The sequence below is a fragment of the Macrobrachium rosenbergii genome, chromosome 48 (genome assembly GCF_040412425.1).
Source record: "Macrobrachium rosenbergii isolate ZJJX-2024 chromosome 48, ASM4041242v1, whole genome shotgun sequence".
In the NCBI taxonomy this organism is placed as follows: Eukaryota; Metazoa; Arthropoda; class Malacostraca; order Decapoda; family Palaemonidae; genus Macrobrachium; species Macrobrachium rosenbergii.
The window spans coordinates 50,439,548-50,457,047 of record NC_089788.1 but is presented as its reverse complement, the minus strand read 5'-3'; the positions used below and the strand labels follow the sequence as shown (position 1 = coordinate 50,457,047).

Below are 17,500 nucleotides of genomic sequence, written 5' to 3'. Positions count from 1 at the left end.
ATTATTTATATATATATATATATGATGTATTAAATAAATAAAAAAGTAGGTACATAAATAATTATATTTAATATGTATATATATAAAACAATCATAATACCTTAAGCACGTATCAAGTAATCTCTCTCTCTCTCTCTCTCTCTCTCTCTCTCTCTCTCTCTCTCTCTCTCTCTCTCTCTCTCTCTCTCTCTCTCTCTCTTATCCCGTTATCACACACACATATATATTATATATATACTTATATATATAATATATTTATACATATATATATATATATATATTTATATATATATATATATATATGTGTGTGTTTTGTGAATATATATATATATATATATATATATATATATATATATATATATATATATGTGTGTGTGTGTGTGTGTGTGTGTGTGTGTGTGTGTGTGTGTGTGTACAGTATATATGAATATACAGTATATATATAAAATTTTATGTATATATACAAAATGTTTATATTATAAATAATATATATATATATATGTATATATATTATAAATAATATATTTAAGTATATGTTTATATATATTATATATATATATATATATATATGTATATATATGTATGTATGTATATATAGCAACATTGCGAAAATAAAATTGAAGAGAAGTGGGATACCTGGCGTATAAAGAACTGTACGAATCATTTTAATAATATGAAAGATACTATATTTTTTCTTATATGGTAAATATATGTTTTCCAATGGTGGGGAGCAATGGGAATTTTATATAAGGAAGGTATATGAAATTAGTAATGACGTGGGTATGATATTTTATGTAGAATTGACGTGTATACGATATTTCATGTCGAATTGTTATGAAGATTTTATTAAGAATTTAGGAAATATTTTCAGTGCAGAGGAAAAGTAAATATTACTCCATAAAATTCTGAATTTTTGGAAATGTATATGGCAGAAGCGAATTTTATTCTTGAACAGCACACTTTGCTTTATTTTTAATCTAGAGGAATGTTGTAAATGTAATGTGGAAAACAGTGATTTTGTCAAAGTAGACAGCAAGCTTGGTTTTTTGATAAAAAATGTGTATTTGAATAATAAAGATGAGGAACCAGAATTTCATAACGAGAGGTCATTAAGTAAATTTTCGAATGTCTAGAAGAAAAAGGTGTAAGCTATAGATTCAGTGAGAGTGAAGTACAAGAAAACTTTGTAATGCAGAAGGTAGAAGTAACATATAAATATCAAGGTAAGTTTGAAATTATATGAAAGGGTGGAAGTATGGGTTTTTAGAAAGTTTGAATTTTGTAAGGAAGGAGTTATATATGAATTTGAGCCAAAGTTTGAAGAGTATAAATTATGGATTTCATGAATGGTTTAATTTTTATTAGGTTAAAGTATGGATTTTAATAAAGTTTGAATTTCATTTGGTAGAAGTAAAGTGTGGATTTCAATGAATATTTTGAATCTTATAAGCTAGAAGTAAGGTATGAATATCAATGAAGTTTGAATATTTATAAGGAAGATGTAAAGTAAATATTTCGAGGAAAGTTTTGTTCATATAAGGCCGAAATACATTATGGACTTCAAGGAAATTTTGAATATTTATCAGGAAAAATGTGGATTTCAAGAAAAATATTAATTTAATATCTTATTGTTCAGGAGAAAATGGAATTTATAATGCCTATGAAAATATTCAGAGGAAAATTATTAACTGCCCTTTTTTTCTATTTAGAAGAGAAAAGTGTGTTTTGACGTCGAAGAACTCATTTTCTAATGGTTGAACGATATTATAAGTAATGTTAATCCATAAATAAAATATTATTATAATGATAAATATAACTCTCGTAACGGTGGTGATAAATATTAATATTGTAGAGTATGGTATATGATTATGAACGTTGCAAATAAATGTAGAAGTTGGAGTATTGTTAGACAGGTAAATATTTATGATTTTCATAAAATAGATCAAAAGACAAATTTATAATGGTTTAAGGGAAAATTAGGCATTGTGAAAACAGATAAAAAAGTAGTATGAGAATTGTTATATTGTAAGTGTGAATTTTACATGATATAGGAGGACTATAAATTGTAAACGGCAGAGGAGGTTATAAGTTTTGATTTGTAGAGGCGAAGTGGGAATATTTTCACTGAAGAGAAAAATATTAATTTTACGATGTAGAGATTTTATAACGTGACAGATATACAGCACGTGTATTTAATTAAATTTACGTTTACAATATGTCTACGTACCAAACTTGGGATGCAGAATTAATATTTTACCATTTAGATTTATCTAGGATACGTTTTCGGACTGTATACATGATGCATATGAGTACTAGTTATTTATTGGATAAAAACATTGCAGTTTGTTTTTGATGGAGAAAAATCAATAAGCCTTTCAAGTTTTGCAGTGATGTAACGTCGTCACAACAGCTTTGCATCATGTGAAACATCGACTGTGATTGAGATGTTCCTATTATGTGAAATTCCATGAAATATGATTTTCACATTTGAATAAATTATCATACAAATTGAATATTGCAGGAATGGACGGCGGCCATGTTACGTTTGATATTAATTAGGTTGAATACCAGTAGCGCTGCAGCGTGTTCGCCTGCAATGATTATCATTATTATATCATGATTCTACGTTCGTCGGACCTCTTTCCGGTTTAGCCGCTTCAGGTACAACACTCCCCCCCCCACCACCAAATCCTCCACTCCTCATCTCTCTCTCTCTCTCTCTCTCTCTCTCTCTCTCTCTGTAGTAGAGGATCCATTTTATTTGTCAGCGCTTCCTCACTTGCTCTCCTGAATATCTTTCTCGCGGAGGGAACATGAAAATGTAAATGACTTTAGTTTGCATCGATGCGATTTTAGACGCTGTTTTCGATGAGACCCCCTCCCTCTCCACCCCACCCTGCTCCCCGTCTTACCCCACATCTGCTTCCTGAAATTCTTCTCTCTGATCTTTCTCTCGTGGAGATATGCAAGATAAAGCTGCTCTCGTCTTTTCCGGAATACCTGAGGCTTATTGTAGACGTTGCAAGACGACAAGGATTTGGTTGCAAGAGACCGGCAGTTCGTCTCTCTTGACGTTATCCTGCAACGTCATGAATAGCACGTTGTCGACCGAGACGCTGCTTTGCAGAGCATCATGCAACAGCAGCAGCAGTTGTCTGTCTGGTGCACCTGCCAACAGCGCTCGTCATTTGCTGCCTCCTCGAACTGTCTCGATTTTTATGATAATTTTCAGTGTAGAGGAATATCGTAAAGGATATTGCCTTGCTGAATCACTCACATGTATAGAGACAGACAGATAAACAATCTCGGCTGGCGCGCGCACGCACACATACGTTATGTACTCACACACACACACACACACACAAACTTTAGGACACCATATTATATAAGTTCATAATTTAGTGCGACAGCTTGTACATAAATTTTACACGACAATTTTACTTTCGTGTATATATGTACATATAACCTTGGGATTATGCATTGATATATAATACATATAATGCTACACATGCGTTTATTACATAGTCTGTATCTAGAATATTTTTCACATTTTCAACCGGCGTCATATTGTAATTCATTTCGGATGAAATAACATTCCCAATCATTTAGAAAATTTATTTGAATGAATCTGCCGTACCAAGATTTAATTATTTTTTTATTTTTACTCGTGCATTTGCAACTTTTTATATGGTTACGCAAATACAGGCTTACTCATAAAAGTAACGAAAAACATTTTAAAAAACCAGGATAAATTTCAAGACAATCAGAAATCCATTGTTTAATGAGTATTTACATTGGCGAATGTTACGAAAGTATCCAATAGATGGCGTACCTTTCACCCTAACGCAGCGAAAGCACCAGACGTTATGAGTAGAAGACGGCAATTGTGATTCTATATATACATATACATATATATATATATATATATATATATATATATATATATATATATATATTTGTGTGTGTGTGTGTGTGTGTGTATTATTATATACACATATTTATATATCTATCTGTATATCTATGTATATTATACATATATATTTTTATACACATATATACATATATTATATATATATATATATATATATATATATATATATATATATATATATATATATATATATATAAGTACTGATATACATACATATCCACAACTGCTCTCAATTTATATATATATATATACATATATATATATATATATATATATATATATATATATACATATACATAAATATAATGTATACATATACATATATGTATATATATACTGTTTTTCACAACCGCTCTCAGTTTGTATATATGTGTGTGTGTGTTTTTGTGTAAACAAACTGAGAGCGGTTGTGAAAACTATATATATATATATATATATATATATATATATATATATATATATATATATATATATATATATATATATATATATATATATATAATATATATATATATATAATAGGAGTGTATTTGTGTTTATAAGTTTTATTTTGTATTTTCCATTGATTATTTTTTTTAGTTGTACATTCACGAAGCTTTATGGTAATACCAGTATCGTAACGTACTTATTTTATTGTAATATTTACCTATTTCTGCTTCTTTATTTTTTGAGATTTTTTTTTAATATATGGACATTCGATTTTTTTTAAGTGCATATCTTACTTGCTTGTTCCTTGTGAATGAGCATACATTGTTACTGATGAAAAGGGAAAAAAATAACTAATATTAAAAATATACATTTGAAATAAATGCTTGTGATTCAGCAGTGATTTTTGAGCAAGGAATTTTGTACTCTTTTAGTTCAAATTTTTCATTAGTTTTAAGAGACAGGATTCATATCAAGAATTTGAACAGACATGCTCCCTTAGTCATTGGCTTGTATTTATATCATACAGCTTTTATGAATGTTATCCGCATACATGCTTATGTATGTGTATGAATTTGCCGAAATCAGTTCAAAGAATGTCTTGTACTAAGATATTGGACCATATATAAAATGAACGCCAGTTTATGTGAAGTTATTATTACCATTAAATATCTTTCTTTTCTGTTTTCAGGCTTAGCTGCTGTTGCTGTACTTCTTTATCGAAAGGTAAATATCATTTCATTATTATTCAAGAGTGTATGTGTAAAAGCACACACGAGTGTGTTGCTTGAACTTATTGCTGTGGTTTAATGTACAGTAGGTGTAAACGGCTTGTAAATATTCAGACATTTGGATTTATGTTTACTTCTATATATCAGTATTAGTAATTTTTATCCCTAAGTAATGTATAGTAATCGTCCTTCCATCAGCATATTTTGAAATCTGGTGCTTACACTAATAATAGTTATGGATGTAGCAGAGAAATATATCGAATTGTCAGTGTTAATTGTTACTAATTTTCTCTCCTTAAATTAAAGGGTGTTATTCCCCTGAGCGGTTCAAAATGACTTCTGAATACGATAAGAGGATATTTGGTGCTATTGATTTATTTAATTAATTTCTTTATTCATCTAAAGCTTCAAGGAAATATGATGTTATCTTTTTAACGCCGTGCAACTTTGATAAAGTTCTTCTGGCTTTTATTGTTATTTTGTAAATATTAATTCCTTTGTCAATATATCCATGTGTATGTTTTTCCTTCGCTGATTTTTTTCCACTTATGCACACTCTGTGTCAAGGTTTACTTTAAGATTAGGTGCGGACTGCTTATTTTGTATAATCATAACAACGATTGATCTTTGTATCTGTCAAAAAACATTGTATACATTAAAAATTCAGTTCAGATTTGTATAACTTTGATTTGTATATATATATATATATATATATATATATATATATATATATATATATATATATATATATATATATATATATATGTGTGTGTGTGTGTGTGTGTCTGTGTGTATGCGTGTATGTGTATGTACCGTATGTATGTGTTCGTAATTACTCATGAAATTGTGTTCGTAAGTAGCGAAGATTAATTTCTGGAACTTATGTTCGTATAAATTCGTCATTCACAGGTCTAAATAGCACTCAGTTATTAAAAAAATAAAAAATAAACTAATCTGACTAAATTTAGTATCAATCTTTGCCGGAGTCGTTATTCTAGGTTCCTTTGATGATGAATCCCTGAGATGGCTGGTACTGAATGACCTACTGTCCTCTCTCATGGCAAGGCACATTATTCTCTCTCTCTCTCTCTCTCTCTCTCTCTCTCTCTCTCTCTCTCTCTACCACATGACATAACAGGGACATGTTCGACTTTCCTCGTGTTTCCTATTTTCTCGTTCTGAAACCATATTTTTGGAACAAAACATAAAACTGGGGATAAAAAATGGAATGTTTCATGTGCTGTATTTGAAGTGATTGGTTTCAAGTGGTTTCGGGATGGAAGGTGTTGAGAGAGAGAGAGAGAGAGAGAGAGAGAGAGAGAGAGAGAGAGAGAGAGCGAGAGAGAGACGTTTGGGGGCATGTTAGGGTATTTAAGAGGGACAGGGGCTTTGATGGAGAAGAAGACAGTTGGGCACCTCTTTTACCCCCTCCCCTCCGCCCATCGTCTCTCCTCCCCCCATCAGAAACTCCCAGAACTTCTTTTCTGCCCGTGGACCCCTCCCGATCCTTCTTCACTACCCCCCATCACCCACCTTTCTAACTCGTCTCTCCCTTATAACCCACTCTCCCCCACCCCCCGCTTCTTTTGCCCTCCTTCAACCCCCCTTTTGGGCCAGTCGCCAATCCGGTCTCATGCGCGCCTGACTTTTGAAAGACTTGTAACGGAAGATCTCTCTCTCTCTCTCTCTCTCTCTCTCTCTCTCTCTCTCTCTCTCTCTCTCTCTCTCTCTCTCTCTCCTCCAGCAAACTTCTTACTTAGGCTAGACAGGTGAAGAGAAAGGATGGAAGACTGGGGTGGCCTCTGGTGTAGAGGGTACCTGTATCGCCGGATTAAGGGATAGGTGTGACGGAGAAGTGCTGTGATGGAGTGGGGCTTATCGGGAGGTTATGGGGGTTGGGGAGGGGGGATTCAGGTAAGTCTTGTCCTTAGTGGGGGATAATGGGGTTGGGGGGGAGAGGTGGAGGAGTAGGTGTGGATTTTGTCTGTCGCCTGTCTGGACTCCGGGCGTTAGCTTTTATTCTTTTTTTTTTATTGTCTCTGTACCAAAAAATAGGAATTATAAAATTTGAACTGGAGAGTCACTGGAACACTTGTTCATGCATTTGCGTATTTCATATGTATTTTTGCATTTTGTTTATTTATACTTCGTTCTTTTGTCCGTCGGTGATTTACTTTTCTGTTATCTTTCATTTCGTGTTTAATTTTGTGAACTTATAGTTAGTTAATGTCGTTCTTGTTGTCTTAATTTTAAGGCACACTGAAATTTTCCACAGTTTTTTGCTTGAATATGCATAGCCAAGTTACTCGTAACAATAATATTGTTTCTTCATATAACGGATTGGTCAATATATAGTACTGTATATGTATGTATGTATTTATATATATATATATATATATATATATATATATATATATATATATATATATATATATATATATATATACATGTACATATATATGTACATGTATATATGTATAGGCTATTTATGTATATATATACATATACATACATACATACATATGTACACAGCACTCGAAAGAAAAATCTACATTCTGATTAATTACATTACGTAACAGCTTCATTACTTATTATATTCGTCATTGAAAGCAAGATAATCGCATGTTCATATGTTGCAGGATAACGCTCACGTTTACAAATACTGTAGATACACACATACATAAGCACTTGTGTGTTTATATATATATAAAATGTGTGTGTATGTGTGTGTACGTATGTGTGTATCTATTTGTATACCTGTGCATTATTCTGCAATACATGCGCATGCAATTATCTTGCCTTTAATGATGAGTATAGTAAGTAATGAAGGAGCTGTGTAATGTAATTAATCTGAATGCCAGTTTTTGTTTCGTTTGACTTACATCTGCTTTACTGAATACTTTTCTCTATTGTTACCTTCTTGTTAGGTTTTAGGTGGAATTTCGTTAATTGGCCCTCTTCAAAATTCTCTGTTAAAGTAAAAATGAATTTTTGTTTAATGATGTCTCAGAAACAGTTTGAAATGTTTATTGTAATGTATTAAACTTTGGAAGGTAATCGTGTGGTATGTTAGTTTACTGTAATTTTTTTTTTTTTATTAATTTTTCTCTTTTAATTTATTTGTATTGATCTGAATAGCTGTATTTATCATATTTTTTATGGTATCCTGGCAAAGGAGAGTTACAGTTAACTGCGTTAACGCCTAATGCAGCAGGTTTTCTAATGTTCGTTAGTCTGTAATCAGCTCTTCACATCTCCTCTGGTTCTTGTGTCATAATATTATCTTGGTTTCGAGAGGCATTGGTAGCTCCATTTGGGTAGACCCACCCTTTCTTCCGTCCCTTTCTCTTTCTTTTATTGGTTTTATCTCTTGGCCCTTCTCACAGACTTTTTGTTTTTTTATTCATATTTTTTTTTATTTAGGTATTTATATTTGCATGTTTTGATGAAAATAATGAAAGGAAGACCTTTTGTTTTCATGAACCGGCCTTTACATATTTTCTTGTGAAATGAAAGGAGACATTATGTGAAACTGTACCAGTAGAGTCATGTTATTATTATTATTTATTATTATTATTATTATTATTATTATTATTATTATTATTATTATTATTATTATTATTATTATTATTACCAAGTATGAGTCTTTGAACTGTGAACTCACTATTTTGTCTTGTGTAATTCTGTTATATCTTTTTAAGGAAATCTAAATATTTCGGACTGAGATGCTGAAAACTTGGGAGGATTTAGTTTACAGATTTAGCCAGTTAAAAGATTTTGGCAGGTTATTATTTTACCCATGCTACGTACTTTGATAACCTATGTTTGCGCCCGATGTTGCTCAGTTTAATGAAATTTGGAGATAAGTGTTTTTTACCTTTTTATGATAGACTGAAAATGCTTGAAATTACAAGTACAGTCTTAACGAAACGTTGAATATTTTATAAAGATAAATGCAGCTTATTATTGTAAGCTAAAAATACTGAACATTTATTTAAACATTATCTAGGAAATGCAGAATTATTTTGAAATTCAGGTTGCAGATTACTTGATAACTGAGCTTTGCTTAGAATTATATGAACAATTATTACTGTAAAATACATTGAAAATCTTATGATAAATATGTAGGATGCACTGAGAATTTATGAAGTCATATTTTTTGTTTTAGATTTCCGATGGTAAACCTTATGTGTATGACATGGAATTAATTAATTTTGGTGTGAAAATGTTATTGATAATTTTAATAAGATTTATTAGCCTATACTTTGGATTTTTATTTTTTTTTAGTGTTTGTGTGCTTACTAACAAAGCAGTCTGAAGTATTGAAACCAAGTACCAATAAGAAAACTTCATGCCAACTATTACAACTAAGTTAATATTTCTCCTGTAGTGTTCATTAATAAATCTATTTGTAAAAAATTGAACGCTTATTTATCAGTTTTGCCGGTATTATTCTTAATGTTATCCATTTTAGGAAAATATGATTTTAGTATTATTACCTGAAATATTGTTCATGTGAATTGTAATTGAACTAGTGAGGAAACTGAAGTTGATTATTTTTCCTATTTATATGTTATTATGGCGTCTTTTCACATATTTTTTTTCTATTTTTTCCGGACTTCATGTGATAATGAAGATGACGCTTATTTCTTATTTATGTGTTGTTTCTTCTTTCTGAAGAACTTGTGTTTCCAAGTCTTAGTTTTATTTTTTAATCTTTTTTCAAATTTTGAGATATCTTCTGAAATAAAACTATCTGGTTTTTGTAAACCTAGAAAAGTGATTCAGTTCCACTTGAACGGATATACTACTTGAGTTAATGCAATTTCTTATATGCATTGAATTGATATGATGAGCTCAATTTCTAAAGTTCATTTAATGGTTGTGAGGAATTCATTTTCTAATCCTGATTTAACTGTTGTAGGGACTTAATCTTCAAAGGTCAATTAATTGTCGAGAAGAATTTAGTTTTTAATACTTGTTTTACTGTTGCAAGGCCTTGTTGATGATAATAAGGAATTTTTTTCATTGACTTCTCCTTTTCAAACAATTTTATTGGTCTCCAAGTGTTTCCCAGTTTAAAGTGAGTTTTGTCAGTCTTCATAGGTAAAGTTTGAAATTTTTGTGCTTTCAATTTTGTCACATTCTAAATTGAAATGCTGAACCTTTAGTCTTTCTTTCTATATTAAGCCTTTTGTCTGGCGTCGGTTGGTTTGTCCGAGTCCAGTCCTTTTATCCACCTCAACCTCTTACTAAAAACTTGTACAAAGGCCTTGCTGGCATAAGGCCCGCTTAATTTATAAATAACAAATGTCTTATGTTTTTTCAGTGATGATGTACACGAATATGAGAATAATTCTGTTCTTTGAGTATATCCACACCTATTCCAAGATCTTCCGGTTGATTTTGATCTACAGCAAGGATATGTTTTAGCTTTGCGACTACGGTTTGACTTTAAAATTGCAGCGATAAAAATAAAAAGTGTAACATGTTGTAAGATCTGATCGCGGTGTTTTTATGAGTCGAAATTTCCTGGCGTCTCGTTCGTCGGAGGGATCCGTCGTTGGTGGTTACGTTATCAACGTCGTTATTTTGAAAGCCCTCTGCGCCCTCATTTTTGAAAAGCCAAAGCCAGTAGGACGTACAGCCTAATGCCATTTTCTAACCCAGGCCTTAAGACAGGAAGAAAAAGGAAGAGATGGAAGAGAACTGTTGATTGAGGGACTCCACTAGACACTGCTGTGTCACTGCACTGCGCCCTGCCAATCTCGAACAAATCTCCCTTCCAAAAATAGGACATCGTGTTTGCAGCGACTTCTCTTTTTAAGATAATTCCGGCGCACTGAAATAAAGTTTTTTTAATGCGATTATTATCCCGATATGTTAACAAATGAAATGAATATGTGAATCATATTAGTAAGGTGATTTAGACATTATGATGATTCTACTTTCGTTAGTCAACAATTTTTAACCTGAAAAGTCCAGTGCCTTTGACAGAAGAAAATTAATTCAAACTTCTATGTGAATATTTGATAATTGTGGCAAAGGATTAAATAATCTTTGAGTAATCATAATGAATGAGATATTTGAGGCTGAAATACACATATTATATCAACGAATATTTTTGATTGGTAAAAAATAATTTTCATCTGAATTATCATAACAATTGGGTCATCTTTAAGGGGTGTTTTCCACGTAAAACATTAAGAGGAGAAAATACGAGGTAATAAGAGTGCTGGTTCTCTAGTTTTCTGGATTTAATCTTCGTTGCCTTAGTATCCTATTCATGAAAGAAACACTGTTCCAGCTCATTGTCATAGGAAAGTAGAAATAAGTATTTAGGTTAAAAGGACACAGGTGTTTCGGTTCCACTGTATTAGCGCTTACTTGATCTCTCCAAGGAATGGCATTCTCGTTATGCTGTCTTTTTTTTTAATATAGGTGACAAGGATATCCAAAGAAATACAGATAAATATATAAATAAATAAATAAGGCAGTATTTTAGGTAGTTTACTGGTACCTCTAAAAAATAAACGAATAATTTCCTTCATCATGATCTAATGACCTAAATATCAAAGGTGGTTGCAGAGGAAAAAAAAATGGCGCCTTTTTCATCAGATTTTCAATATATATCTAAGAAAAAAAAACAATTATTGCTTGGCTTGTATAATTTTTACAAAGTTTTGAACGCGAAAGTATTTACAGAAATCTTGAGTTGTGAATTTGAATGACGTGGTTAAGAAATGCAGAATATTGTTATTATTATTATTATTATTATTATTATTATTATTATTATTATTATTATTATTATTATTATTATTATTATTATTATTATTATTATTATTCCAAATGTGAAAAAAATTCGTTGAAACAAAACCGAAAGACTCACAATTTGAAAAACGCTTCCAAAAATATAGTGACCACACCTGAAAGATGGACATAAAAAAGAACAGTAGGGTTTAAAATACAGACAAAGCACCATAAAACAAGAGATTGCAAGTAATTTACGGACGGAGAATGAATATGCACGTCTCTAAGTAAACAAATTTAATAAATCTAGCAAATGGTTTCAGGAGAGGTAAGAACGGGTGTGACAGTGAGTGAGCAATTATTTTAAACGTTTTCTGTGCATTGTGTTATGTATATATATATATATATATATATATATATATATATATATATATATATATATATATATATATATATATATATATATTATATATATATATATATATATATATATATATAAATATATATATATATATATATATATATATATATATATATATATATTATATATATATATTTATATATATAGCTATATTTATTATATATATAAATAGGTTTTAAAATAATTATTCACTCATTGTCACACCAGCTCCTACCTCTCCTGAAACCATTTATTAGCTTCATTAAAACTGTCTACTTAGAGACGTGCATATTCATTCTCCGTCCTTAAATCACTTGACATCTCTTGCTTTTTAGTGCTTTGTCTGTATTTTAAACTCTACTGTTCTTTCTTATGTCCACCTTTCAGGTGTGGTCACTATGTTTTTGGAAGCGTGTTTTTGCAAATTGTGTCGTTCGGTTTTGTTTCAACGAATTTTTTTACATTTGGAATAATAATAATAATAATAATAATAATAATAATAATAATAATAATAATAATAATAATAATAATAATAATATATATTCGGCATTTATATATATATATATATATATATATATATATATATATATATATATATATATATATATATATATGTAACTATAGAAAATTATGTTTATAATTATTGGAAAGCGTACTGATGTTTATAACGTTATTTGCTCCTCATAGACATATGAAACAGCACCCGAAGGCATTCTTTTGAGCATCAGACATTACGCATCATAGAATACATGCAAGGAGTAAGAGGCGTTTACCAATATAAATATGAAAAATGGATATATAAGTGAAATCAATATTTAGAGGAATATTTTCCTTGCACATTGTAAATTTCTGAATATATTATGAAGTTGGCAATGACATAAGAGGGAATCTGTCTTATTACAGAGCAGTGAATAGGAATAAAGTTGTATGGAAAACTTTCAAAAGTTTTCTCTTCGGAGCATAGGTATCTGAAGTTCAGAGTTTATTTATATATATATATATATATATATATATATATATATATATATATATATATATATATATATATATATATATATATGTATATGTATGTATGTATGTATGTGTGTGTATTTATAATTAAGATTTACACATTCAGTTGCCAATCCATACTTTTGTCCTGTTTAGTATTCCATGTTATTTTTCCAGAATAGAAAAACAATTGGCTGGGTGTGGTATGGAACTTAACATAAGCATGTTAGTTTGTGTTGGTGATATGAGTTTAACAAGTGCTGTGCTTTTTGTATTTTTTTCATTGTTAAAGAATTCATTTAAAGGTTTTATTCGTAAATGAAAAGTAAAATTTGGGAGAATACAAAGTTAGAGGAGTTGGGAAGCTGGGTGGAAAGAAAACTAAGGAAAGGAGTGAAAGGGTAAAGGAGGAAGGCTTGCATCCGACGGGCAAGGGTGCTCACTCTGCCAAGATTCTCTAGTGTTGCCTTCAGGAATTCGTGTTGGTCAGTCTTAAAGTTGAAGCATATATATACATAGAAAAAGATAAATGTTTCAGTAGTTTTGCTACTGTGTGTTTTTAAATCATTATTTGTTAATTGGGACGCTGATGCCCGTCCCATTAATGTCTCGAGGAAGAGGCGAAGAGTGAAACCCAGAGAAAAACAGAGATTACTAAAATAATGAACTAAAGTTGAACAGGTCCACAGAATGGTGTAACCATTTTGTTAAGAGATCGCATGAAAAGCATTTGATCTCGCTATTAATAATGGCTTTGGCTCACACTTGAGCTTTATTTTTGGTAGGTGAGTTCTTCAGACGCGAATAATCGTTAATGAAACGTTTTCACACTGTTTAGAAGGAAAGCCCATAAAAAATAACAAACGAAAAGAATATTTTTGATATTTCATTTTCTTGTTGTAGTTGGTATTTGAATTGACTTCAAATATTTGAATTGACCTCAGAATATACTGTAGTTATGTCTTGCACACATGGAAATTGCGACAAAACGATAATTAATCTGTGTTGGTAGTCTTACAAGTCTGTAAAATAGTTATCGGCAAGGCTGTTTTATATCCGTAAGTTTTTTAAACATTGATGAGATGAAATTATTTTGAATTTTTCTCTGTTCTACTAGTTTATGAAGATAGTTTCTAAACTTAGTTAGCTTTATATAGCCTAAAATACATTGCTCCTCGTAAATGCAATGCTTATTTTTGAGCAAAGATTAGTGTTTATACTGTCGGTATATATATATATATATATATATATATATATATATATATATATATATATATATATATATATATATATATATATATATATGTATATATATATATATATAATATATATATTGCAAACATAATGAAATATGATGAAGATTTCCCTATAATATAAAAAAATATTACTGTTTTTCTTATTTCAAATCTTTTGTATTGTAGTTGGGTTACTGAGAATTTGTTTTTTCTTGTAGAGAAGGGGCAAGTATTCCGCATTTGAGTTTGTCATTCTTGGAATTTCCATATGAGATAACTAAATTAATGAATGATTATCACATTGAGTAGGCATCGTCGATGACTGAGTAAATTATGCCCACGACGGTCGGCGATGTACATCAGGGAACATTTCGCAGTCCTGGACGGTCTGTTCAAACATTTGAATTCGGTGCTCGCTGTAAATCAAATTGCCAATAACTACCATTTCACCATAATTAGATATGCACAAATACATGTATAGACTTTTATGTTGAAGGGGAAAAAAAATATATAAATATATATATATATATATATATATATATATATATATATATATATATATATATATATATAAATGTGTGTGTATACATATACATTTGTTTATATGTGTATATATATAGACACATATATGTGTATATGTATATATGTATACACATATGTAGACATAGTCCAGTGATAAGTAGCTCTTTATAAACTGGAAAATCTGAAAAAAATATGTTATCATGATTCATAGAGTGCATTATCTTTTCCTTTCAAACAGGAAAGTAAAAGGTACATAATATCGGAGAACTGTATAAGGAAAAACTTTAGATTTTATCTTACGAAAAAGATGTTCTGTCATGATAAATACCCGGTGATTTACCCTATTTGCTGAAAAGCCTAGCTACATTGATTATGTTTTGGCATTAAATTTTTTGAGTGAATTGCTGAGAAATTTTACTATGCTAGATTATAGTTATAATAGTGCTATTAAGAAATATGTTAAAAATAATTTTCAAAATACGGACACGAAACAGCAGGGGAAACAATCTATTTTGGGATACCATCGATTTTGTAGGAGACATCGTAACTATCTGATAACTATAGTCAGGTTGTAAACTTACTTAAAGGGGAGTATATGATGTATGTAAACAGAAAAAAAAACTTGAATCTGGTTTCATCTAAAACGTAAACACTGTGTGTAAAGAGTATTTTTAACTAGTACTTTTTCCATGGAATAGTGAAAAAAATTGCGATAATTTTGCTAATTTATAAAGTAAGTCGGTTAAACCACCTTAAGTTATGTATCATGATAAAACTACCCTGCCAGTTCGTGTTTATTGTTTACTCATTAGGTTCTGCTCTAGTGCCTTTGAACTAGATGAAAAAGAGACAATGTGATCTCAGAAAACTGACGAATACCTTTCCGTATGTTCCAGATTTTAGTGGGCTTCTTATACATTTGTGTACATTATATATATATATATATATATATATATATATATATATATATATATATATATATATATGTATATATGTATGTATGTATATACTGTATATATATATTTGTGTACGGCGTGGTTGAATTGGTATAGCTCTTTGCTCGTGTTTTCTATGTCTATGGATCGCTCCTGGTCTCCTAGCTACTAGTACACCCAAGAGAAAGGGCATAGGACCAAAAACCTTTTCCCGAATGATTTACTGGGACCGAACCATGGACCCTATAAACGCGAGTCGCGTGCTTTGCTAAGTAGCTGCCACTATATATATTTTTGTGGCACCAAACACGTATGTATGTGTTGCATGTGTTTGTATAGGAAAGAGTGAACGGAAGTTAGTTAAGGAAAGTGCCTATCGTTTTTATTTATTGTTATTTAGAAAAGGCACACTATCACGTCAACTGTATATTTACGCATGCAATGACAAAAATTTTATATTCCGAACACTTTTCATCTGCTGTTACTCTCATTTAGTGTGCAATATAAAATCCATTTCTGTATATTAAAAAAGCTGTAAGAATTTATTTTAATAAAATGGCGCCCTTTGATTTTCAGTAAAATGCATCGCACAGAATGTTAGGATGCAGATAAATTATGAGCTTCGGGCATTGAATAGATAGATAAACGGACATTTGAAATCGATTGGAGAATGAAACATGGGAGACAATATGAATAGGGGAAATTCATCAAATGCCAAGACCGCCTCACTTTTCAACGGGACGATTTCACAAAGGTTGTAATTTGAGAGAGAGAGAGAGAGAGAGAGAGAGAGAGAGAGAGAGAGAGAGAGAGAGAGAGGGTGGGGGAAGGCTGGAACAGTAAGGGAATTTATAAAACCAATACGAAAATTACAGAAACACTTACTTCATTCAGATGAACATGCTCTCATTGTTCATCCTTTTGTGTTTTTCACAATTATAGTTGCTAGTGGTCTTTGTCTGGAGAGTCTTGAAATAAAAATTTTCTGTTAAATGTTCATATGAAGTGGTAATTTATTTCATGGGTAATTTTCTTAAACAAACCGCCACTGAATGTGTATTATTTTTAAAGCGCCGACAGAATGATATGTCAACCAAGATTCTAATAGAAAATATAATTTATTTACGAAGCACTTTCAACGCACGCACAAACACGTGTATAAATATATAAAAAATATATATTATATATATATACACAGTATATATATATATATATATATATATATATATATATATATATATATATATATATATATATATATATATATATATATATATATATATATATATATATATATATATATATATATATATATATATATATATATATATATATATATATATAGATATAGACTAACAGAGAAAATATTTTAAACATGAAGTCTTTTCACTGTACATATAACACTATATATATATATATATATATATATATATATATATATATATATATATATATATAATATATATATACTGTATATTATTTATATATATAAAATGTATACATGTATATATGCATACTGAATATATGTGCGTGTATGGGTGTATATACAAGCATACAAGGAAATGTTTCCACTGTGAAAA

At 30.2% G+C, this 17,500-nt stretch overlaps 1 protein-coding gene across 2 annotated transcripts in view; it reads left to right on the top strand.

Moving 5' to 3' along the window:
• LOC136831376 (uncharacterized) overlaps positions 1 to 17,500 on the top strand; it is a 1,849,518-nt gene that overhangs the window by 1,003,837 nt on the left and 828,181 nt on the right. For both annotated transcript variants that reach the window (XR_010850855.1, XM_067091727.1), the window contains one exon: positions 5,049 to 5,083. Coding sequence is in view for 1 of the 2 variants with exons in the window: in XM_067091727.1 (XP_066947828.1) it covers positions 5,049 to 5,083 (35 nt within the window). In the remaining variant the exon portion in view is untranslated. The remainder of the gene's footprint in view (positions 1 to 5,048; positions 5,084 to 17,500) is intronic.